We start from the raw sequence: 27,902 nt of genomic DNA on the forward strand, positions 1-27,902 counted from the left end.
ATAGCTAAAAGCAACACAAGATGGCGCTAGTAGTGATAAATACTAAGAGCTGAAATGACAACACGGTTGCAAGAGCAGACGAGCCGAGGCACAGAGCACGGCAGTAGAGAATAAACGATCGGCATATGGGTACGTAAAACGTGAAACCTCGTCGTCAGTCTACATAACATCAACGTCTAATCTATATACATAAAACATAAAACATAAAACATAAAACTAGGAAGCTTTAAGCCTCCAGCAACTCCAGTAATATCGCGTTGAGTGTCTTAGTCTTTCAGTCTTTCAGTCTTTCAGCCGTCAGACTAGTTTCAGTAGTCAGTACTGAGTACTCAGTATATACCCAGTCTAGGAAAAGAACAAGTGCTGGAACATAGACAGCAATATATACACATAACAAGTAATACATATAAAAGTTGACCCTTCTGTCGCTTTTGCACAGTCACCATCGCCGCTGCTCAGTGCTACATGAAATTAAATGTGCATAACACTAGACCAGAACCAGAGCCAGTATTATCGCCAATTATCATCCTCATCGCATTCAATCACATCCTATATATCTTATTACCCAAGTACAGCTGAATAAATTAAATAACAGTCAGTGGTGCAGTGCGGTGCAATATTCCAATAACATTATAATATAATGTTTTAGTGTTATTATAATCACGCGAATTTAATTATACATTAGTAATTTATTTATCTGCTCGTAAACTTTATTTTAATAATCATTTATCATTTACTTTAATATTAAAAGTATTTTATTTTATTTTTTTTTTATGAATATGGATTATTTTTAATCCCGGTGTTTTATATTTTAGATTACTAAATATATATCCTGAATGACAGACAATAGAATACAGTACAACGGTACCTAGACCAAGACTTCCCGGGCGTAGACCATATTTCAAAAAAAAATTATAGTTATTACTTTTATATATAGTTAGTCAGTTAATAAAAAAAAAAAAACGTGATTTTAATAATTATTTATGATATTGCTGAGGATGATCTGATTGCTCATCATGACTGTAGATTTTGCTGATTATTTTTGGGTAAGTTTTGTTTTTATTTTGATATTAAAATGTTTTTTTTTTTTTTAATTCAAGGTTAATTTAATTAATCAGCCCACAAAATATTAAAATTAAGTTAGTCGACATCTAAAAATTACAAAAATTTTTTTTATTGAAAAAATTATTACAAAATAATTAAAATAAAAATTTCATTTGTAATTAATTTGAAAATCTGTAAGTGCAATTTTTAAAAAATATTTTTTAGTTCCAATTGAATTATAATTAGAATTAAAAAATCAAGTGGCGGCTAACTTTATTATTATCCACGAAATATTGAAAATTAAGTTAGAAATTTCTTTTTATTAAAAAAATTATTGCAAAATAATATTTAAAAAATTTCATTTGTAAAAAACTTGAAAAACTCTAAGTGCAATTTTTAAAAAATATTTTTTAATTCTGACTTGATAATTAAAAAAAAATTAAAAATTAAAAACGTCGGCTAACTTTAGTGTTATTAGTGTTATTACAAAATAACAATTTTTTATTATTTTTATTGAAAAAATTGTTAATATATATGACATTAAAGTTAACAGTCACTTGAAAATTTTTTAATTTTATTTAACAAATAAATTTTTTCTGAAAAATTATTTTTAAAAAATTTGAAAATTAAGTTAGCCGACACTCAAAAATTTTTGATTATTTTTAATTAAAAATTAGAACTAAAAAACTATTTTTAAAAAATTCCATGGATAATTTTTAAAATTTTCTACATGTGAAAATTTTAGTTTTAATTTTTTAAACATTATTTTTCAATAAAATAAATTATCAAAAATTTCAAATGTCGGCTAATTTAATTTTCATTTAAAAAATTGCATTTATAATTTCTCAAAATTTCTACATGTCAATTTTTTTGCTATTATTTATTTGTTAAAAAAATTCTAAAAATTATCAAGTATCTGCTAAATTTATTTTCATTAATAGATTCACTTTTATTTTAAAAATTACTGTCAGATATTTGATCTTTTTAGTAACATTTTTAATTGAAACATAAAATCACAGAATTTTCTGTTTTTGTAAACAAGTCAATTATTAACACAGAAAAACAATTGACAATAATTAAAATTAACCTTTTTATAATACTGAAGTTAGCAGAATTAAAATGTTTTTTTTTTTTTTTTATATAAAAAATACATTTTTTTAATTTGCGCAAAATTATGTAATAAAATTTAAAAAAAAGAAATAGTAAAAAAATGTATATTTGTTAGATTTATTCATAAATTTTTTTTTAGCCGGCTAAAAATTAAAAATTTTTGTTTTAATTTATTTAATGATTAATTAATAATTAAAATAATCAACTATTTAAATCTGACGTCGGATGTGTTGTATAAATGATAAGAAAAATGAAAGTGATAAGTGAGCTAGGCTATTATAAGAATTTCGTAGATAAAAAGACAATCGAATAGTAATAATGAATTGATATAAAGGTGCTATGTATGTAAATACATGTAAATGTTAATTTGAAATTAATTTAATGTAAAAACCTGTATATTTTTTAACGTAGGCTATTTAATAAGTATCAAGTGTATTTTATATACATATTATATATTATATTACATTACATTACGTTATATTAAGCATTTTATATTGGGTTGGACGTAAACGATAAAAAAGACAAAATATTTGTAAAGCAGGAGAGGAAAAAAGATAAGGATAGTTAGTGTCCTTCGACGCTTTTGTTTATTTCTCTTTCTCAACCCAAACTGTCGGCTTATCCTTTCTCTTCACGATCTTTCACCTTCTCTTTTTCTCACGTATTTTATTTTTTGCGGTCTCTCTTATGCTTGCTACTCAAGTCGGGTGTTATGAGATACAAAAAGAGGCGCGAGAGAGCAAGAGAGAGAAAATGAGTAAATACGTTACATCTTTCAGACCGTTACTACTTACTACTGAATAATATTGACTATACGTATAGTAAGCGTTTTTGTTACATGTACATATAGGTACATGCGAGTCTTGTAAAATTATTCGAAATTTCAAAATATTAGGTTTTATTTTTATTTGTGAGTTTCTTGAAATTTTTATCTATTCAAAAATTTGCGATTATACTTTAATAATATCTTCTTTTTTTTTTTTTTTTTTTTCAATTTAGATTTTTGATATATAACTTTGAATTTGTTGATGATATTAAATTTATCAATGACTTAAAAATTTTTTAATTTTTTTTAACAAGCAAATTTATTGTAAAAGATTAAATTTTTCTACATATCAATCATTTTTGCTAATTTTTTTTACCATAATTTATTTGATACAAAGATTATTAAAATTTAATAAATATCTGCCTCATTAATTTTCATAGTTTGTTATTGTAAAAAGGAAACATTAGATTATTGAAAAAATTTTAATGTCAATGTAGAACAATCGAATATTTAAAATCTATATTATTAAGGAAAAATCAAAATTTTGGGACCACTGTATTTATATGATAATATGGATATTGATATGATAAAATGGGTTTTTATGGTTAAATTTGGTATAATTAGGAAAGTCTTGACCTGGAGTTATGCTTTTTCAATGTTTCATATTATTCGCACCAATAGTCAATTTATTATAATAAGTATTTAGACTGCATTCGAAAATGCTCTATCTCTAGATACATAATTAAGAAATGACCTTGTATCTTGTGAACTATTGACATTTTTGAAGATATAAGCTCATCCCGATGTTACACTCATCGAGACCTTTCATTTGAGTACCCACATCAATTTTTCATATATTTATATATATTATATATATATATATATATATATATATATATATATATATATATATATATATATATGTATGTATATATGAAAAATATATCAAAAATGCATGTGGGTACTCAGATGAAAGCTTTTGATTAGTGTAACATCGGGATGAGCTTATATCTTTAAAAATGTCAATAATTAAGAAATGACCTTGTGTTTTGAGAACTATTAACATTTTTACAGATATAACAGATAAGCTCATCCTGATGTTACACTTATCGAGACCTTTCAATTGAGTACCCACATCAATTTTTCATATATTTATATATATTATATGTATGTATATATGAAAAATATATCAAAATGCATGTGGGTACTCAAATGAAAGCTTTTGATGAGTGTAACATCGGAATGAGCTTATATCTTTAAAAATTTCAATAATTAAGAAATGACCTTGTATCTTGTGAACTATTGACATTTTTAAAGATATAAGCTCATCTCGATGTTACACTCATCAAGACCTTTCATTTGAGTACTCACATTAATTTTTCATATATTTATATATATTATATATATGTATATATGAAAAATATATAAAAATCCATGTGGGTACTGAAATGAAAGCTCTTGATGAGTGTAACATCGAGATGAGCTTTTATCTTAAAGCACGTCAATAGTTAAAAAAGTACAGTGCAATTTAACAAAAGTCATTATTTAATGAAGCAAAATTTTATCTATTCATAGTTCACAAGTCACGGCAGTCACATAGTGACTGCAAGATTGCTAGTTTATACTGAAGAAAAATTAAAACTCATGTACTTATACAAATAATTTAATTTATTATTAAAAATATTAATAAAATAAAAGACAAATATTAAATTTGAAAAAATAAATAAATAAAATTTTAGATTAAAAAATTACAATGTTAAATTAAAGGAAGTAGAAATGTACTTAACGTTAAAGATCTTTTTGTTTAAACATCCTTTCGTTATGAGCGAGTGCGTACTTACTTTGAATATATTCAAATAATGAATAAAACACATAACAGTGATATGTACGGTTGAGCAAACATTTTCATATATCTATTAAAATATTTAAGTATTTGTTTTTAATTTATCACGTGTAATCAGAGATACACGAGAACTGATAAAAATTGTATGTATATAATGCAAGTATATATTTCATCGTATTGAAGAGGAAAAATGTTTTATATTATATTTGCAATAGCAATGCATACTTATATTTATAAACAAAATTGATACTTATTAATTAATAGTTTAAATTTAAAAATGATTGTTAATTAAGGTTTTTATTAAACAAAATGAATATTTTATTTAGTCCACTTGATACTGGGTGCTTTAAGCCAGTCGTTAATATCCATCAAACAAAGACCATTTGCATGGCTTAGAGCTCTTGCTTTTTTACAGGTGCACTGAGTGTGAAATTTAAAATAGAGGGAAAAAGTTAAGAGTAATAAAGAGTAATGGGTAATGATAAAATACCATAGTAACATTTTAGTAATATACTTTTTATTATAATTTATACATACCTTCTGGTGACAATACTTTTAAGAAATTTCAATGAAGTCATTTAGAAAATTTTTTATTTAAATACCTTTTTATTAATTGATACTTTAATTCATTTTTGAAAAATTCATTACATAAACGGTTTCAAAGTACTCTATAAAGTACAAAAGAAAATTAAAAATGTACTTGTAAAATTTACTTAAGCACTGAAAAAAAAGTTTTTTTCCACCCAGAATACAAAATATTTTTATCGAAGTTTCTTTATTTCTAATGAACGTTTCTGGTATTTTTATATTATTTACTAAAAAATTAGTTTGTTTGTTTACATCATTGAAAAGTTGTGCTGGTTATAATTTATTGAAAAATTACCTAGAAGTATTACAATTGATATCATAATCTGGATCCTTGGGTACGAAAAAAGTTGCTCGAATGGAATTTATGTAATTAAAAATTCAATTTTTCAACGATTTACTCAATAATTAATTTAATTTCTTTTTTAATTAAATTATGATAAATTAAATTTATTCATAATTAATTCTTCACAGGAGAGAAAAAAAACTTTTTTTTAGTACGCCAATATTTCACCTTAATATACAAAAAAATTTATTTATTAAAAATTTTTATTGACAATTCATTTTTTAAAATTTTATTCATGTCTATTCTAATGAATAAATATTACTTTAAAATATTTGTTTTAAATTTGAATTACTGAGCTTGATAAAACATCAGAAAAAACATTGAATATTAAAAACTTTTCTGAATAATTCATTAAATAATATTTTCATTCAATTATTTTAATAAAACTTTTCAAACATTTGAAAAAAAATCCAAGTATAAAAACTAAATTAAATTTGTAAAAAATTTTATCAAAAATATATTATTTTAATTTTTATTTTAATAAAAACCATTTTCAAGTGTTTAATGTATATGCTAAACACTTTCTTACATAAGTATTTAAATAGTCAATAGCTGTATACTATTTAAAAAAATATGTTTATGTATTCAAATTTAAATTACTATCCAGTATCGAATATACTAGATCAGCCTGTACATACACATAAAAAACAATGACCAGATTAATGAGAATCTATTGTCGTTAATATCATAATTTGCGAACAAGTGGGTACATATTAAAAGCATAATATATGGAGAGAAAAAAAGATTGATGATAAAAGATACTCATACTCGCACAAGCACATGCGAATTATATGTATTATATGTATGCAGACATATGAAGTACATAAAGAAATAATTTGTAGGCCGATCAATGTTAAAAAGCTAAATGGCTTTAATATATTTCAAGTTTCTCGTCAACTTGTCATTTATGCTACAAATAACTCAAGCGTTTTTAAAAAAAAATAAACCTTATTTTTTTCAGATAATTGGATAATTATATTTCTTTTTTGTAAATTATTTTCTCGAGTACCAGGCTTTACCTTGAAGTTTATTTTTTTATCATATCAGCAAGCTTCAATTTAGAACCTGTCGAATAAATGAGGCAAATTCAACCGGTAATAATTGATTATTTGTGCTTCCTTTGAGTTTGAATTTAAAAATGTAAAAATAATTGAAATTACTTGCTATTTTTTGGTCTATGATAATGATGATGATGATGATGATGATGATGATGATGATGATGATGATGATGATGATAATGATGATGATGATAATGATGAAGAAAAAGAAAATCTATGAAAACCGGTTGAATAAGTTGACCTTCTATTGGTCTGGAAAGAAAAACCACCAGGTTGTCGAGAAGAGCGCATAGCAATAAGAGTACAAAGTCACTTTTCGAGTTGGTATTGCACGTCTCATAGCGCGAAGCGCGTGAGGTTGTGCTTTATACTCGACTCGTCAAGGTCAAGCAATTTTGTGATCTTTAAATCCCTCTATCACAACCATATTACACTTATACAATGATATAAGTAGATGTACACCGAAAAAACACTTAAATTAAATTAAACCCTCTTTAACTTTCTAAAATCATTTCATGTTGCTGTTTTGAAAAAAAAATCGTTTTGAAAAAAATTTTACGTGGACGTCCGGATGTCACTCCATTTTAGATGTACCAACGATTACTCCCGAACAAATTGATATTTCAAGACCGGACCTTTTTTTATTAGTTTAAGAATTCGATGAACTGGGTCCGTATTTAATATCAGTAGCCTAGTTTACGTATTTATTTTTTTAAATTGAATTTTTATTAAAATTCACTACGATACAACCGTACAATGCCAAACGAACTTTTCTTATTTGTCACGTAAAAACTATGACGCCACTTGATCAAGCTAGATTTTTTTAAACTGCGTCCACATATGACAAGAAAAAAGGGCGCGATATTTAAAAAAAAAATAAAAAATACTCTGTAAGAAATTACTTAATTATAATTTTTTTTTTTTTAATCAATTACACAATTAATTTTTTTCTTAAAAAATGAATGAGCGTTATGAGGCGTGCACTTTTGGATTTTCCAAACTTTTATGAGTTTTTACCCGATACTCACACAATAGGAGGTAAGGGTAAGAGTAAGGATAAGGGTAAGACCTGTAAATCATGGATAATAGGATTGACTATAATGTTAAATAAAAGGGAAAAAGGTAAAAGAGCGCGTGAAAAGAAAAGAAATAAACAAAAAAATTAAAGTCAGTTGAAAGAAATTTATACCCATGAGGCTACTTGCTTACATATTACATATAATACTGCCTACTATATACTGTACTCCGACAATGTGTGTTCTATGTGACTACTCAACGTCGTCTGGATGCTTGTCTCTTGAATTCTTTATCAATCATACCCCGTGATATGTGTATATATGTATACCTTGTGCGTCACAGTCTGCTTTATAATAGAGTTGTATTGTACAATTGTCTTTTTTATTAGATGAAATTTTTATTTTTAACTTTAATTATTTGCTTGGATAATATTATTTCTGGTTTTAATATTTTGTCTTTATTTATCGAGATTATTGTTTTTTATTTTTAATAATTACTTGAATTATACTCAATTATACGGTCGATTTAATAATTATGTCATTCTAATAATATTATTATTGTTATTTACTCTAAATAGAAATTATAAATGCGTAATTCTAGCAATGAATAATATTATTCTTGCAAAAAAATTATAATTTTATTTTTTTTTTTAATAATTTAATTAAATTTAAAAAATTCTCAGATATTAATTTCAGTATTATAAAAAAATCTAACTTTCTTTAAAAAAAATATAATATTGTTTTTTAGAAAAAAAATTACTCATTAAAAACATTTTTTTATCTTCCATTTTTCTGATAAATAATTCATTCACTTTTTATTTATTCATAAAAACAAACTCATTCATATTTCAAATAAAAAAAAGAAAATATAATTTATGATTTAAATTTTTATTTACGGAGTTATAATCAAACATTATGACCTCCAAAATTTTTCTGAAACAATTCATACGCCTACTAAAATTACTACTCTTAATGTCCCTTTCATTAAATCTATTTAATATTAATATAAATATTAAATTAAGTAAATATTTGTAAGTGAAGTCAACTATTTTAATTTTCATTTTTTTTTAACGAAATTTCTGTTTGATTTTATTGATATATATTTTTTTTTTAATTCATAAACAATGAACACTTTAAAAAAAAAAGTTGATTATCACAATTTTAACAAATTTTCAAAAAAATTTATAAATTTTTTAAAAAATTGTAATCGACTTTTTTTTTAATTGTTCGTTTTTTTTTTTTTTTTATGTATTTCTCAAAAAAAAAAAAAAAAAATATCAAAAACATCAAAAAAAGGTAAAATAGAAATTTTATCCAAAAACATGAGAGCCAAAATTTTTTAAAACTTTTTAAGGGAAAAAGTTATGAAAATTTTTATTTGTTCTTTTCACGACATTTTTTATTATAAATTTGCCGTAAAAACAAGCAGAATAAAAAAAATTTTTTAAATTTAATTTTTCACCTAGATATGGTAAAAAAAGGGTGGATCCCATTTGTAAATAATTACCAAAAATAAAAAGTTAAAAATGACTTTTTAGCTTCAAATTAATAAACAGTCTCATTTATTCTAAAATAAAAATCTGTATACTGGCCTTATAAAATAAAATTCTAAATAAAAATCAACAACCAAAAAAATACTGCAGAAAATAACAAGTACAAGATTTAATTTTCTTATCTTTGAAATTTTTTATAATTTTTTCTTTCAAATTTAATTAAAAAAATTTTTTTTTCTTAAACTTTTTAAATTTCTTAAATTTAAATTTATCTTCTCTTTGCAGATGCTATGTATGGTATAAAATCATTAATTCTAAACATTCTATACATAAAAATGTAAAATGTTGTAAATTGCCGAGGGCATTTATTTACAAATAAATAAATAAATGATCTTAAATTATTTTCTGCCTATGTGTAATATAATTATTACACTTACTGGTAATTCTAGAGCTTCGTTTAAAAAATCGAGCCAATTTCTGAGATAAAATACAATCTCCGATAAATAAAACAAAAAAAAAATGAATAATTGTTTTTTGTTACAGGGTGAAAAGAATAATGGATTCGACGTGTTGTATCATAATATGAAGCATGGTGTGGTGGCAAGTAAAGAGCTTGCGGATTTTCTGCGAGAGCGCTCGGCGATCGAGGAGAATAACTACAAATTATTGAGCAAAGTTGCCAAACAAGCGAGCAGTAGCAGCAGCATACAGGGAACATTTGCGCCAGTATGGGCAGCCTTGCGTGGAGCTGCAGAAAAATTGGCGAGTCTGCATCTGCAGATGGCCCAGCGGGTGTCGGAGCTGATAAAAGATGTTTCCAAGTACGCCGATGAGCTCCACAAAAGACACAAAGCTGTAAGTATTTGTAAACTCGTAAACACCCATTGATATTTAAATATCTCTTAAAACACAGTTCCTGGCTTCAAGATAAATCTCTCCGCTTATCGCACACACGCTTATCAGTATACGCCCACTTGGTGGAGTACTTTATAGAATAAATAAAAAAAAAAAATACCATGAAAAGTTTCAACTGTCGTTAAAAAAAATGAATTGTGTGTAATAGTAAGTGTGTATATATATAATATATATATATATAACGAGATGATGGATTTCAGGTGAAAGAGGAAGAGTCGTCGACCCTCGAGGTCGTTCAGAATATCCAGAGTATCACGGTGACACTACAAAAAGCTAAGGACATGTGTCAGCAAAAAGGGCTCGAATTGGAGAAGTTGCGAAAGGATAATGCGAGCCAGCGGGAACTTGAAAAAGCTGAGGCTAAGTTTAAAAAAGCTCAAGATGATTATAAAGTTCTTGTGGACAAATATACCATTGTTAGAAATGACTTTGAAACTAAAATGTCTCAAGCCTGCAGGGTAATTTTATTATTATTATTATTATTATTATTATTATTATTATTATTATTATCAATCGTTTTAAGTCTATACATAAGATAAAATTACCGGAGTTAGATATATCATACAGTTTTGTTATAGTAATATTTTTTTAATTTTGATAAAAATGTCATAAATACTCTGATATTATTCAAAAATAGTTTATCTATATTGATACTTGTATCGGTATCAATATTTCTGATATGTCAAAAAAATGTTGAAATTATTGATAAATGTTATGGTGACTAAACAGCTTTTCTTATTCAAATTATTTAGATAAATTTTTATAATTAGTTTTTTGAAAAAAAAAAAAAAAAAAAATGTTTATTGATGTACATTATTAAAAAATTATTTGTTACTAACAGAGATTTCAAGATGTTGAAGAAACACATTTGCGTCAAATGAAAGAATTTTTAAACACATACGCTGATGTTCTCCAAGCAAATCACGAGCAAGTTGGTCAAGTTCACATTGACTTTAAACGGCAGTGTCTTGATATGACGGTAGACAAACTATTGGAACAATTTGTCCAATCTAAATACACAGGATTTGAACGACCAGGTAATTATACTGAAATAATGATAATAATATAATCCATGATAGATATATAAAGGGGAAAATTTTTGCCAAAATTTTAAAATAAATGATTTAAATGCTAGAACTCAACTCGAAAATATTGATCCTACAAAAATAGTTATAGAATAAAAGTTGTAGAAAATTTAATTTTCGACAGAAAAATATCTTATAATTTTTTTATACGACTAATATTTTTACCGTAATTCCAAAATTAAGATTCACTAACAACCTTGCAGTCACTATGTGACTGCCGTCATTTGTGAACTATAAAAAATGAAAATGTTGCTTTATTAATTAATGACTTTTGTTAAATTCCACTGTACTTTCTCAACTATTGACGCTTTTAAAGATATAAGTTCATCCCGATGTTACACTTATCAAGAGCTTTCATTTGAGTACCCACATGCATCTTGATATATTTTTCATATATACATATATATATAAATATATAAATATATGAAAAATTGATGTGGGTACTCAAATGAAAGGTCTTGGTCAGTGTAACATTGGGATGAGTTTATATCTTTAAAAATGTCAATAGTTCACGAGATACAAAGTCATTTCTTAAATATTGGAATTTTTAAACATATAAGCTCATCCCGATGTTACACTCATCAAGAGCTTTCTTTTGAGTACTCACATGCATTTTGATATATTTTTCATATATTTATATATAAATATATGAAAAATTGATGTGGGTATTTAAATGAAAGATCTTGAACAGTGTAACATCAGGATAAGCTTATATCTTTAAAAATGTCAATCGTTCACGAAACACAAGGTCATTGCTTAATTATTGACATTTTTAAAGATATAAACTCATCCCGATGTTACACTCATCAAGAGCTTTCATTTGAATACCCACATACATTTTTGATATATTTTTCATATATACATATATATAATATATATAAATATATGAAAAATTGATGTGGGTACTTAAATGAAAGGTCTTGATGAGTGTAACATCGGGATGAGCTTATATCTTTAAAAATGTCAATAGTTCACGAGATACAAGGTCATTTTTTAATTATGTATCTAGACATCGAGCATTTTCGAATGCTGCCTAAATGCTTATCATCATTAATTGACTATTGGTGGGAATGATATGAAACATTGAAAAGACACAACTCCAGGTCAAGATTTTTCTAACGATACCAAATTTAACCATAAAAACCCATTTTATCATATAAATACACGCCACAAAATTTGGCTTATTCTCTTAATAATATGGATAATGAATAATTTAAATTTTTGCTGATTATAAAAATCCTAACTTTGAAATTACAACTTTCTTATTGGTTCTAAGAAAAAATTATGAGACATTTTTTTTTAGAAAACTGGGTAGTGAACAACTTTGATAAAAAAAATTTTTATACGCATTAATTTTAAAAAATTTGACACAATTGATTATTAATTATTATTTTAAAATTGAGGCAAAAATCCTGGCGACAATGATGTCTAATAAAATAATTATGAATTAATTAGGAGTGGTAGAGTACGACGAGGTGATGACGAGCCTTGCTGAGATGGCGAATTCAACCCACCAACCGGAGAGCGGCAGTGCTGGTGGAAGCATCGGAAGTGGTGGCGTAACTGCCGATACCACGGGAACAACAGCAGCGATAAAGGAGCCTCCGAGCTCCAAAAGCACCAACGGGGAAACAGGCGTTGCTGGTAACAAACAAAACAACAACACAACTAAGAAAAACCAAAGTCAGACGGCTAAGGTTGTGGTGGGTGATTATCACGGGGACATTGCTATAGATTATAATCACGACAAGGATATTAAAGATAATAAAAAGTACAAGATTAAGGATAAAAATACAGATAAAGACGCTCCAACCAAAGGCTCTCGTCGTACCACCTCGCTTCTCAACCTGTTTATGTCCAACTCCCAGGGTAGGTCTATTACTACGAAACACGAAATTAAACACAATTATTATTTACCGCGCTACCCTCGTATTTGCCTCAACACAAATTTATTGTGAAAGCAGACAATTTTTATTCATCATTTAACATTATCGCTTGATACTTAACTTTAACATGGAATGCTTTTATTTACTGATATATATTTTTAACACTTGACCTTGTCATCGTCAAACATCTGGCTTAGAGATAAATACTTTTACTTGGAATTTACATTTTTTTGTATTGAGGCAAAGTCTTTTATATTAAGGTGGTCATTAAAAATTTAATTTTTACAAATGCGTTTTTATAAAAATTTTTTTAGTAAAAAAAAAGAATGCAAGAAAATTAATTTTTATCAACCATCCTAATATAAATTATAAATACATATATATTTAATGGTTTTTGTAAAACAAAATAAGACTGATGTGATTTTAGCACATAGCTGGATTTATTAATTATCAATGGAATTATTTTAAAAATAGTTTGCACAAAACAAGCAAATTTAATTCGTTAATTTATACTAGCAAATTGCTTTATTAAATAATGACTTTCGTTAAATTGCACTGTACTTTCTTGAATATTGATATTTTTAAAGATATAAGCTCATCCCGATGTTACACTCATCAAGAACTTTCATTTAAGTACCCACATGCATTTTCATATATTTTTCATATATAAATATATAAAATATATGAAAAATTGATGTGGGTACTCAAATGAAAGGTCTTGATGAGTGTAATGTCGATATGAGCTTATATCTTTAAAAATGTCAATATTTCACAAAATAGCAAATTTAGTTCTTAATTATTGACATTTGTTAAGATATAAGCTCATCCCGATGTCACACTCATCAAGAGCTTTCATTTGAGTACCCACATGCATTTTTGATATATTTTTCATGTATACATATATATAATATATAAAATATATGAAAAATTGGTGTGGGTACTCAAATAAAAGGTCTTGATGAGTGTTATATCGGGATGAGCTTATATCTTTAAAAAAGTCAATAGTTCACAAGATATAAGGTAATTTCTTAATTATTGACATTTATAAAGATATAAGCTCATCCTGATGTCACACTCATCAAGAGCTTTCATTTGAGTACCTACATGCATTTTGATATATTTTTCATATATACATATATATAATATATAAAATATATGAAAAATTGATGTGGGTACTCAAATGAAAGCTCTTGATGAGTGTAACATCGGAATGAGCTTATATCTTTTAAAATATCAATATTTCACAAGATACAAGGCCATTTCTTAATTATTGACATTTTTAAAGATATAAGCTCATCCCGATGTTACACTCATCATGAGCTTTCATTTGAGTACCCACATGCATTTTGACATACTTTTCATATATACCTATACATAATATATATAAATATATGAAAAATTAATGTGGGTACTTAAATGAAAGGTCTTGATGAGTGTAACATCGGGATGAGCTTATATCTTCAAAAATGTCAATAGTTCACAAGATACAAGGTCATTTCTTAATTATGTATCTAGAGATAGAGCATTTTCAAATGCAGCCTAAATACTTGTCATAATAAATTGACTATCGGTGAGAATTATATAAAACCTTAAAAAGGCACAAATTCAAGTCAAGATCTTTGCAATGACACTAAATTTCACTAAAAAGAACCGATTTTATCATATGACTATCCTGGATTCAACATTTTTTTATCCTCGTAATAATATAGATTTTTATTTATTATTTAACAATCATCATGCTTTTGTGGTCTAGTCATGCTACTTTGTGCGTCATTTGCAGCTGTAGAAGGCTGATGTACAAACATATTGTTTTGCTTTAACAATTTCCATATAATATATATTTGTATAGTAGTAGTAAAAACAAGAGAATGAGTATGCGGTTTTTAATTAAAAATGAATTCAATATAAAACTTTAGATGTTTGGAAAGCGAATTTATATGAAAGTTTAAAACTATCAATAGTTTTATATTCATCAATATATTACATAACATGTGTATGTGTATATGTATATATGTGTTGACGTGTGTGTGTATTTTTAATCAAGGTGCGGGTGAATGCCGAAGGCACTTTGAATGGCTTATAGCTAGTCCGGCACGATTGAATTAATCAAATACCTGGAATTTAAATAGAAATTCAGGCGTGTCATTTGTACGTGTACGACACGATTGTTTTAACAGTAAAACAAAATTCAATTGCCAGTGAATAAATTAAATGTATAATTAATCAAAGAGATATATTGAAATTTAAATAGATCAATGGACGATTACTGGTAAAATAATTATGGTAGAAATACATAAAAGCTAACGATAAATAAGTTAGTCCGGGACGCGGCTGAAAAATATGAGCGATGAGTGATTGTTTCAGAGAGGCAGAGGCAAGCAGGTTCCGGTTCGGCACCTGTCACTCCTCAAGGTGACAATCCACCTTCCAGCATCTCCAGGAACCCTCTCAGAGGATCTAAATGTAACTGCTTTATCATTTACCAACACTTTGACTTTGTTCAGATCATTTTATTTCGTAAAACAGCTACAACTGCTACAAGCAAATAAAATGGTTTCAAGAGCTTATTTACTATTAGTTTGTCTAAACAAAGCCACCAACAATCGACTATTGACTATTAACCATCAACTATTTATAGACGCATACAGGATCTATTGATCAACAAAATTAGATGCAGATGTAGCTGTTCTATTAATGCTAAAGCTTTTATAAAATTTACTCTCACGGATATTAAATTACGTAATTTTGCAGTTGCGATAATTTAATATTTACTCAAACGTCTATTGATTTTTAATCTATCGCTATTTATTTAATGTTAACATTTTTTATTTGCACGGAAAAAAATAAGATGACACTGGATATCATCTAAGATTATACTCAGTGATATCTGTGGTGAAAAAAAAATTTCAGTTAGTATTTAACAACATTTGACAATCCTAATATCTAAAATACATAATAGATACTAGCAGCCTTGCAGTCACTATGTAACTGCCGTGAACTAAAAATAAATAGAATTTTGGTTTATTAAACAATGACTCTTGTTAAATTGCACTGTACTTTCTTAACTATTGATGTTTTTAAAGATATAAGCTCATCCCGATGTTACACTCATCAAGAGCTTTCATTTGAGTACCCACATGCATTTTTATATATTTTTGATATATACATATATATAATATATATAAATATATGAAAAATTGATGTGGGTACTTAAATGAAAGGTTTTGATGAGTGTAACATCGGGATGAGCTTATATCTTTAAAAATGTCAATGTTTCACAAGATATTTGTTAAATTGAACTGTACCTCCTTAAATATTGTCGATTTTAAAGATATAAGCTCATCCTAATGTTACACTCATCAAGAGCTTTCATTTGAGTACCCACATGCATTTTTATATATTTTTCATATATACATATATATAATATATATAAATATATGAAAAATTGATGTGGGTACTTAAATGAAAGGTTTTGATGAGTGTAACATCAGAATGAGCTTATATCTTTAAAAATATCAATATTTAACAAGATATTTGTTAAATTGAACTGTACTTTCTTAACTATTGATGTTTTTAAAGATATAAGCTCATCCCGATATTACACTCATCAAGAGCTTTCATTTGAGTACCCACATGTATTTTTATATATTTTTCATATATACATATATGTAATATATATATATATATATATATATATATATATATATATATATATATATATATATATATATATATGAAAAATTGATGTGGGTACTTAAATAAAAGGTCTTGTTGAGTGTAACATCGGGATGAGCTTATATCATCTAAAATGTCAATATTTTACAAGATACAAAGTCAATTCTTAATTATTGACATTTTTAAAGATATAAGCTCATCTCGATGTTACACTCATTGAGAGCTTTCATTTGAGTACCCACATGCATTTCTGATATATTTTTCATATATACAAATATATAAAATATATAAATATATGAAAAATTGATGTGGGTACTTAAATGAAAGGTCTTGATGAGTGTAACATCGGGGTGAGCTTATATCTTTAAAAATGTCAATAGTTCACAAGATACAAGGTCATTTCTTATAATCTGTATGATCTATATTTCGGGGTGTAATATAGATTATACTAGCTACTATGTGAAATTTTTTTTCACTACAGATATCACTGACTATAATCTGGCATGATATCATATCATCTTGTTCTTTCCGTGTGATCTGTATATATTTATATCAGGCTTTAGAATTTTAATTTTTCTAAAATTCTAACCAAATATATACAGTTAAATTTATTATATATTTTTTCGGCTTATTTCTGCTAGTTATAATAGTTAATTATTGATTATTGACTGTCACTCGTTGTTTAATACAAAATAGTCGATGATATATTCTATCAAAGGTGATCTGCCTCTCTGTCTGCCTGTCTGTCTTTGTTGAAAAGCTTTGTCACAGACTTTTGATTCCGGATTCTACACAAAATATAAACCACCAGAGCACTATCATAATGCCTTAAGAACTAACTCATGCTTTTATTATATTACTATTAATATTGTTACTATTACTAACAGTCATTACTAACAAATGCTTGTAGACTAAAAATACTAACAAAGAATAATAAAATATTCAAAATTATATTTAATATTTAAATTAACATTTTTCTTAAATTGTTTTTCTAACAATCATTACGGCTATTATTAAAGGGTCAAATTATTTAACTACAAAAAAATAAATATTCTATGTATAGTCATTGAATAATTAAAACTTCATAATCGTATTCACCGTAAAAAAAAAATTTATAATTTGGTTTTTGTTTGTTTCAATTCCTCATAAATTATTATTTAAAATAGCTCACGTTATTAATGTCTGGACGTTAGATTTAAAAACCAGTATACATAAATATGTTTAAAATAAATGAGGTTTACATGCTAATCATCGGTGTGTGCACTACAAGCATATAATCTAGTTCCGTCTGAGAGAAGATGTAAGACTTGAATTTAATTAGATAATACGTTTAATGTCTTCCTGAAATTAGAAGACATCTGATCAATTAAAATTTTTTTTAAGCAAATTAAATGACACTGAAGTTAGCAGACGTCTAAAAATTTTTGGTTTTTTTTTTTATAAATTAAATTACAATTAAAAAGATATTTCTAAAAAATTGCACTTATAATTTTTCAAGTTTTTTACATGTGAAATTTTTTTTTTTAATTGTTTAATTGAAATTTTTTCAATAAAATATTTCTAAAAATTTTTAAATGTCGGCTAACTTAATTTTCATCAAATTAAAACATTTTTTTTTTTATTAAAATTTATTTGCTTAAAAAAATTAAATTTTATATTTTCAGTACCATCGAATTAAATTCACCAGTGTCTTACTTCTTCAAAAATAACCATTAAGTTCGTCTATAATTGTTTTTTTTTACAAACATCTACAAATTTCCGTCACTGAGCACATGTTTTACGTTAATTATGATTAATTGTTAATATTTTTTACTTTAAATAAAAAAATGTAAGATAAGTTAAAGGGAGATGGACGTTTAAGTTGAGAACAGGCGGCTACTGACGGGGATGCCTCAGGTGAGCCGTCTAATTACAAATTACTCCAACAACTTCAATTATAGTGCATGGTTAACTATTTATTTTATTATTTTTATTTAAAAAAAAAAAATTTTATTTTTTTAAATTTAGCATGATTTTTTTTTTATAAAAAAAAAAATTATATGTTAGAAAAACAATTTATCACAATCTTTTCACGTCTGACTTAAAAAATGGTGATGGTTAAATTTTTTTTATTATAAGTATTATTATTATTAAGGTAATGTTTAGATCTCAGCCAATAAATAAACAAATAAGTGCTCAGGTTATTTAAGATCCGGGATTTATTTGATGTCTAAATTGTATAAAATTCCGCAACGTTTCGTTGATAATCTCAACTTCATCAGGCGTCTATAAATCAATAACAAACCATCATTTAAATGTCAACAATATAAAAAAAATTTTTTCTAGATCTTAAAATTTTTTACAATCTCAGAATATCCAAGATCTTAAATACATCACAATCATTTATAAAAATTAATTTATAATTAATAAAAAAAAATTTCTATTAAAAAATTAAATAAATAAATTCTATAAAAATTGATTTACAATAAATAAATAATAAATTATTTATAGAGGCCTGAGCACTTATTTTATTATTATTATTATTACTATAATTATTGCTAACTTTATTGTAAACAGTAGTTTTTTTTTTTTTTAATTAATAAATTTAGTATTTTAGAAAATTGTAGTGCGTGTAGAAAGCCTAATAACTTTTTCTCATAGATATCATTGCACTTATCTGGAATCTAAAAAAAATAAGTAAAAAAAAAAAATCTTGTGCTAGTAAAAGTTTGCGAGGGACTTTGAATGAATTGGGATTCGATTGATTGAAAAAAAAATTTTTTTCTTAAAAAAACAGTCGTACTTATTCAATTCTCACTGACGCGGTTGGTTTCTATTTAATTATGGTTTCAACTGATTGCAATAATTAATGATTTAGTAATAATATTTTATTATTTTCTTTTCTGTAATCATTAATTATAAATTTACTATTACTATAACTATGTTTGATAATTAATTAATTAATTGATTTGATAAGAGCAATATTAATTTTTTTTTATTGTAAATAAATTGACAGGGTTTCTAAGAAGCAGACGTGAAAAGCGAAAAGAAAAGAAAGCTAAGAAGAAAAAGGACTCTGTGGATACTAACAGTAACAAGGAAGAAAAGTCAGACCTGTCAGTATCTAAATTATCAGCAGTCCCAGTGCAACAAATTAAAGAGTTACACATAATCTAATAACTATTTATGAGTATTAAAATGATATAAATAAATAAGTGAAGAGATTTTTTATTTATTTATTTAATAGTGCACTGGGCGTGCTATTGAACTTGTTGATAAATTTATTAATTTTTTTTATTTTGTTCTTTTTTTTAACAGTGAGGAGAAAGATGAGAGCAGAAAATCAGAAACTCCAACGCCAGAGGTAGACGAAGATGGATACTGCATTCGTCCGAAGCCAGATCCTTGGGAGAATGAAAAAGGATTCTACTCGAGTTCCGATACTGAGTCTGATGATGAGAGAGAACGTAAAATTAGGGTGGAAATAAAACCTTTAAGTAATGGCGGGGCACCAATGAGCGCCAGTGTCGATGAGCTACGTGCTACTGTGGAAAATCTTTCATTGTCACCAGCTCCAACGGTAAAATTAATTATTTACTAGCAACTTTGCAGTCACTATGTAACTGCCGTAACTTTTGTTAAATTGCAATGTACTTTTTTAACTATTGATGTTTTTAAAGATATAAGCTCATCCAGATGTTACATTCATCAAGAGCTTTCATTTGAGTACCCACATGCATTTTTGATATATTTTTCATATATACATATATATAATATATATAAATATATAAAAAATTGATGTGGGTACTCAAATGAAAGGTCTCGATGAGTGTAATGTCGGGGTGAGCTTATATCATCTAAAATGTCAATATTTCACAAGATAGAAGGTAATTTCTTAATTATTGACATTTTTAAAGATATAAGCTCATCTTGATGTTACACTCATTAAAAGCTTTCATTTAAGTACCCACATGCATTTTTGATATATTTTTCATATATACATATATATCTATACTGATATTATAAAGAGGAAAGATTTGATTGTTTGTATGTTTGTTTGTTTGTTTGTTTGCATTGAATAGGCTCCGAAACTACTGAACCAATTCGAAAAATTCTTTCACTGTTGGAAAGCTACACTATCCCGGGGTGACATAGGCTATCTTATATTATAAATAATTCAAAAAATTTTTTTTTAAATACCCGTGCTAAGCCGTGGTGAACTGCTAGTAATATATATAAATATATGAAAAATTGATGTGGGTACTCAAATGAAAGGTCTCGATGAGTGAAATATCGAAATGAGCTTATATCTTAAAAAATGTCAATCGTTCACGAGATACAAGGTCATTGCTTAATTATTGACATTTTTAAAGATATAAGCTCATCCCGATGTCACACTCATCAAGAGCTTTCATTTGAGTACCTACATGCATTTTTTATATATTTTTCATATATACATATATATGATATATATAAATATATAAAATATATGAAAAATTGATGTGGGTACTCAAATGAAAGGTCTCGATGAGTGTAACATCAAGACGAGCTTATATCTTTAAAAATGTCAATAGTTCACAAGATCCAAGGTCATTTATCAATTATTTTCATTTTTAAAGATTTAAGCTCATCTTTATGTTACATCCATCAAGAGCTTTCATTTGAGTACCCACATGCATTTTGATATATTTTTCATATATACATATATATAATATATAAAATATATGAAAAATTGATGTGGGTACTCAAATGAAAGGTCTCGATGAGTGTAACATCAGGACGAGCTTAGATCTTTAAAAATGTCAATAGTTCACAAGATCCAAGGTCATTTATCAATTATTTTCATTTTTAAAGATTTAAGCTCATCTTTATGTTACATCCATCAAGAGCTTTCATTTGAGTACCCACATGCATTTTGATATATTTTTCATATATACATATATATAATATATAAAATATATGAAAAATTGATGTGGGTACTCAAATGAAAGGTCTCGATGAGTGTAACATCAGGACGAGCTTATATCTTTAAAAATGTCAATATTTCACAAGATACAAGGTCATTTCTTAATTATGTATCCAGAGATTTTCGCTTAATAATATAGATAATTTTTATCTTTAAATTTATTTTTATTAAAATTTTTAATTGTATAAAAGTAAATAATTAAATAAATTGCAGGGTCGAAGAGGATCAAACAATGACTCAGATCACCATATGAAACGTTCTCAGTCAGTATCACAACAGCTAGGTGGAAAACCTAGCTCCGATTTACTTGGTCTTAATCTTTTTAATCCAAGCAGTACGCCGTCCAGTGCATCAACGCCCACGGCAAGTCATCCTTACGCACCGTTGCAGAGTCCTCCTCCGCTTTCTACTTCACCAGTTCCGCAACCTGCGCCTCCACAGTCAGCGCCTCCCATTCAATCTCACACACGTTTTCCAGGTGATTAATCCTCCGATAAAAGATAAGAAGAAAGATATTATTAATAAATAATCTCTGCTAATAATAGTTTATTCCTTCCACAGAAGGAGATTTGTTCTCCGAAGTAGGTGACATCACGCCAGCCTTGCCACCCAAGCAATCGGCGTCATCAACACCAACAGGCTCAATAATAATACCAAGACCTCCATCACGTCGCAGCGAAGGAGGTCCACGTGGGAGGATGTCTCCAGCAACGATATCAAGAGCTGATAGTGTTGCGAGTCTTGAATTTCGCACTGCTGGAGTTGGAGTTGGATCATCTCGTGGCCCTTCGCCGCTTACCATCGGGCTTGCTGATACTATTCCACTGGCTGTTGCTTTTCACGAGATCGTTCATTCGTACTTCCGCGGTACCGATGAGACTCGCTGTCAGGTCAAGCTCAGTGGAGATATGATGCTCTCATTTCCTGCTGGTATTGTTGCTGTACTTGCTAATAATCCGAGTCCAGCTAAACTGACTTTTAGAATGAGAAATACTAATCGACTGGAACGACTCGTTCCTAATACTCAACTTGTCAGCATGTATGTAGATTTTTTTTTATTTATCATATTTATGTTTCGAAGATTTTTGCCCAAAATTTTAGTTTTATAAAAGTAAACTAGCATCCTTGCTAGTGCCGGGACTTGTAAACTATAAATTAATGAAATTTTGCTTTATTAAATAATGAATTTTGTTAAATTGCACTGTACTTTCTTAACTATTGACGTTTTTCAAGATATAAGCTCATCCCGATGTAACACTCATCAAGAGCTTTCATTTGAGTACCCACATGCATTATGATATATTTTTCATATATATATATATATGTAATATATATAAATATATGAAAAATTGATGTGGGTACTTAAATGAAAGGTCTTGATGAGTGTAACATCGGGATGAGCTTATATCTTTAAAAATGTCAATATTTCACAAGATACGAGGTTATTTCTTAATTATCGACATTTTTAAAGGTATAAGCTCATCCCGATGTTACATTCATCGAGAGCTTTCATTTGAGTACTCACATGCATTTTATATATTTTTCATCTATACATATATATAATATATATAAATATATGAAAAATTGATGTGGGTACTCAAATAAAAGGTCTCGATAAGTGTAATGTCGGGAAGAGTTTATATCTTTAAAAATGTCAATAGTTCACAAGATACGAGGTCATTTCTTAATTATTAACATTTTTAAAGATATAAGCTCATCCCGACGATACATTCATCAAGAGCTTTCATTTGAGTATCCACATGCATTTTGATATATTTTTCATATATACATATATATAAATATATAAAATATATGAAAAATTGATGTGGGTACTCAAATGAAAGGTTTCGATGAGTGTAACATCAGGATGAGCTCATATCTATAAAAATATCAATAGTTTACTAGATACAAGGTCATTTCTTAATTATGTATCTAAAAATAGAGTATAATTTGATTCTCTCTATTTTTATATACTTAAAATATTTATAATATAACTATTGAATTATAAATTATTGTCATCATTAATTTAATTGATATTCATGTCCAAATAGAGATCCAAAACACACCACAACAGAAACGACAATATTTGATTTTAATATGAGTGCCTTAACTACGTTATTACGTCGTCAAGCTGAGCAAAATCCCACAGCGTCGTATTTCAATGTCGATATTCTTAAATATCAAATTAAGGCTAAAGAAGGCGCGGCATCATGTCCGTTTCAGATTGTTGCCTACTGGAAATGTGAACCGACACATACTGACTTGAAGGTACTATACAGAATTATTTAATAATCGTAAATCAATATCTTTTGCGAAATATTGCCCTCGTATATATGCTGAGTAGTTAATCTATCCACGTCCAATATATTAACGTTAAGTACTTAAGATTTTTAGGGCGTATTTGGGCCAAGGATCTATTGATTATCCGTTTAATTTACTTTAATACATTTTATGTAAACTATTTTATAAATTTAATAAAATTTCGGAGGATAAATTTTTATTTAAAAAAAAAATTAGTAAAAAAAAAAAATAAAGACGGAAACATTAATATTTATTATTCTAGATTGACTACAAATACAACAGCCGTGCGATGGCATCCCCAAGCCCGCTACTAAATCTTCATGTAGCCGCACCGATCGACGGGGGATTCAAGAGTATGCACAGTAAACCCTCCGCCCAATGGCTACCAGACACAAATCGTCTGCTCTGGAAGTTCACAGAGCTTTCACAGCACAGCGAGTCTAATGGAGTGGGATCGTTAAAAGCTCGAGTTGAAATTGATCGCGGTCCCGGCACTCAAGGAACTATATTCACGCAATTTAATTGCGAAGGCACAACTCTGTCGGGAGTTGAATTCGAATTAGTTGGCCCAGGATATAGATTGAGTTTGGTCAAGCGTCGATTCGTTTCCGGTAAGTTTAATTTTAACTCAACTTACTTATTAAATTTTAAACAACGTAATTTTATTTTTTTTTTTTACTGAGTAAAATTTTTTTGCACGCCTCATAAGCGAAACGTTGAAGTATACTCTCGACATTTCAAAAAAAGCAATTTTCTCGAAACTGAAATTGATTTTTTTTGTATATCTATCTATACATTTTATTATAGTTTCTTTTTCGCACATCCCAATGTTACACTCATCAAGACCTTTCATTTAAGTACCCACATCATTTTTTCATATATTTATGTATATTTAATATATGTATATTATCAGTCAAAAGTCTGATAAAAGTTTCAAAGAAAACTATTTTTTTAACTTTCGAAGTGCAATAACTCTTGAATAAATTAACGAATAATCGAAACTTTTATCAGACTTTTGACTTGAAGAGATCAAAAACCTCATAACTGCAATTTTAAGCGCTTAGATATGGAATTAGCGGAAGTTGCAAGGATGGCCTTTAAGGTCAACCGTTTTCCAGATTTTTTTGTGATAAACAGCGCTCAGCGTTATGAGACGTGCACTTTTCTGATTTTCCAAACATATCTTTTCTCTCCGTGTAGAGTAATAAACTGATAATTCCGTGAAACTTTTTAAAAATTTAATTCATTCTACTCGAGTCATGATTTTCTTACAGTAAATGAAATAAAGAAGAAAAAAATTTGATACATGAGTAATTTTTTTTTAGCCTTATGAAAATGTTAGCGCATCAGAATCAATTTTACATATAAAAATAATTTTTAAGACAGTAATAAATTAATTTGTATCAGTTTAATACTTGAATAATCAAAATTTTATATATTTAGAAGTTTACGTCTGAATAACTTTAGAACGGCTGTCTTTATGATAAAAGTGTAAGAGACCTTTTTTGTAGAGCGTTGAATCCTTTATAAGAATATGCTATGGGCTTATTTATATGAGGTGCGTATGTCGAGCTAGAAAAATAAACAAAAAAAAGAATTTTTTTTCCTATGTTATTTAAATGGGAAATGAAAAATTAGGAACAGACACCTCTAAATATTAATATTAAGAACTCCGCTTTGAACAGGCTTCTGTTCTCACCTTCATGCAAGTTTTCAACCTGTTTCTTCGTTGAAAAAAAAAAGTCGCCTAAAATTGAGACATTCTAATGTATATATGAAAAATATATGAAAATGCATGTGGGTACTCAAATGAAAGCTCTTTCTGAGTGTAACATCGGGATGAGCTTATATCTTTAAAAATATCAATAATTTTGATATTTTGATATCAAAATTAAGAACTGACATTGTTATCTTGTCAACTAATGATATTTTTAAAGATATAAGCTCATCCCAATGTTACACTCATCAAGACCTTTCATTTAAGTACCAACATCAATTTTTCATATATTTATATATATATTATATATGAATATATGAAAAATATATGAAAATGCATGTGGGTACTCAAATAAAAGCTCTCGATGAGTGTAACATTGAGATGAGCTTATATATTTAAAAACGTCAATAGTTAAGGAAGTACAGTGCAATTTAACAAAAGTGTTACGGCACTTTGAAATCATTAAAAAAATTTTTTTTATCATACTGATATAAAATTAACAGACATATCATTTTTTATAAATACAAATTAATACTTTATTGATATACTAGCAACCTGCAGTCACTATGTGACTGTCGAGAATTCGGCTGCCCAATTTTAAAACACAGTAACTGAAAAATGTTTATACCTGATTTTTTTTAGTATTGCTGCATTTCTTATAATTTTTAGACCTTAATTTCAAGTGTTTTTTGTTTAAAATATTTATATTAAAGTATTTTCTATTTATAAATCAAATTTTTTATTAATTTGACGCGCAAACTTTTTATTAATAAGAAAAATTTTTTTAAATCTTAAAATTGTCAGTCACTGTGTTTTGAAATTGGGTAACCCAATTGTGGACGATAAATAAATAAAATTTTGCTTTAACAAATTTATTTTATTTTTTTATTTTTTTTATTTTTTTTAAATAAAATATATTTTTGTTAATATGTACTCGTTCTATGCACAGGTGCTATACGCACCTCTATAGAATTTTTTTGTAACGAGATTAATAAAATAAAAAATAAAAAAAAAAAAATAACCGAACGGTAAAATAACCATTGACAAAATATGTTCACGAGAAAATTACCATGGACAAAATATCCACACGATAAAATATCCAGGTCATAAAAATTTATAATTAATCTCTCAAAATAATTTTTAAATTTATAAGTACAAAAATAATATAAGCTTGTTATTTTAATGTGCCCTTTTTTCATGAATTTTGCGTGTGTTTATTCGAAAATAAGCCAACACATGAGCTTTTTACCGTGTTATGCCCTTTTTTTTATGGATTTTGTTCGTGGTTATTTAGTCGTGGTACGTTTTTTTTCCTCACTACACCTTAGAATTATGACTTCACTAAACCATACCAGAGTTTTCTATTTTTTATTATTATTTTATTTTAATCAATTTTATTGTGAAAAATGAGACTATGAGGCGTGCACTTTTAGATTTTCACCTTTTTTTTTTTTACTAAATAAAATTTAATTTTTTTCATGAATAAAATTTTTAAAAACAGGTAAATACATTTGCGATGGCGACTCAGATCCACGATCACGATACGCTGCGCCTCCTTCTGCTAGCAACTGACCCTCGCCTCAATGGACCCCAAGATCGGGTAATTCACCAATATAGTAACATCAGTAATAATTAATAAAAAATACCGATATTTATTATTTAAATATTTGCCTGTTTATTCACTGCCGATTAATAAAAGTTTGTTTTTTCGGTAATTATTTGATTAAAATAACGATTAAGGGATTAAGGCCATTGGATACCAAAGATAATCGGTTTTTTAGGATCTAATTGGTCTCGTTGGTTTAAAAATTAGTCGAAGGGCATTTTTATTATGAAAAACTAGGATCAAAAATAATTATTGATATTATCATTTAATATTAATTAAGATTTAATGTTTAACACCAAAGGCTAAAGCCGTAAATGTTGATTATAAGTCAACTATTACTATTATTATTATCAATTAATATTATTGATAATTATGGTATATATTAAGTGAGTGTAAATATCTTTATTGCATTGAAAATTTGTTGTTTACGTAATTGTTAAGGGATTTATTCGACAATTTTTTTCCTTTTTTTATTTAATAAATAAATGGAAAAAAAAAATTAATATTTGAA

At 27.0% G+C, this 27,902-nt stretch overlaps 1 protein-coding gene across 7 annotated transcripts; it reads left to right on the top strand.

Annotated features, from left to right (window-relative positions):
- Positions 1–92: 92 nt before the first annotated feature.
- On the top strand, positions 93–27,902 carry LOC123269371 (F-BAR domain only protein 2). 7 transcript variants are annotated; one of them, XM_044735007.1, is made up of 14 exons: positions 93–1,046; positions 9,805–10,116; positions 10,377–10,634; positions 11,018–11,213; positions 12,717–13,130; positions 15,512–15,610; positions 19,818–19,962; positions 20,120–20,381; positions 21,981–22,030; positions 22,103–22,245; positions 22,329–22,806; positions 23,819–24,035; positions 24,331–24,679; positions 27,287–27,902. In XM_044735007.1, the coding sequence occupies exons 1-14, from the start codon at positions 1,017–1,019 to the stop codon at positions 27,355–27,357; spliced, it is 3,024 nt and encodes a 1,007-aa protein (XP_044590942.1). In that variant the 5' UTR covers positions 93–1,016; the 3' UTR covers positions 27,358–27,902. The 7 variants fall into 7 exon arrangements, with proteins under 7 accessions (XP_044590942.1, XP_044590940.1, XP_044590941.1 ...); XM_044735005.1 differs by having other exon boundaries at positions 21,981–22,245; positions 27,287–27,900; XM_044735006.1 differs by having other exon boundaries at positions 19,818–19,917; positions 21,981–22,245; positions 27,287–27,899.

The sequence above is a fragment of the Cotesia glomerata genome, linkage group LG7 (genome assembly GCF_020080835.1).
Source record: "Cotesia glomerata isolate CgM1 linkage group LG7, MPM_Cglom_v2.3, whole genome shotgun sequence".
NCBI lineage: Eukaryota > Metazoa > Arthropoda > Insecta > Hymenoptera > Braconidae > Cotesia > Cotesia glomerata.

Bases quoted from the DNA above. Each gene is read 5' to 3' on its own strand.
- LOC123269371 (XM_044735005.1), top strand. From the start codon at position 1,017: ATGACTGTAGATTTTGCTGATTATTTTTGG. The intron at 11,214-12,716 runs GTAATTATACTG...TGAATTAATTAG, and splicing joins CACAGGATTTGAACGACCAG to GAGTGGTAGAGTACGACGAG. The intron at 24,680-27,286 runs GTAAGTTTAATT...TTTTAAAAACAG, and splicing joins CAAGCGTCGATTCGTTTCCG to GTAAATACATTTGCGATGGC.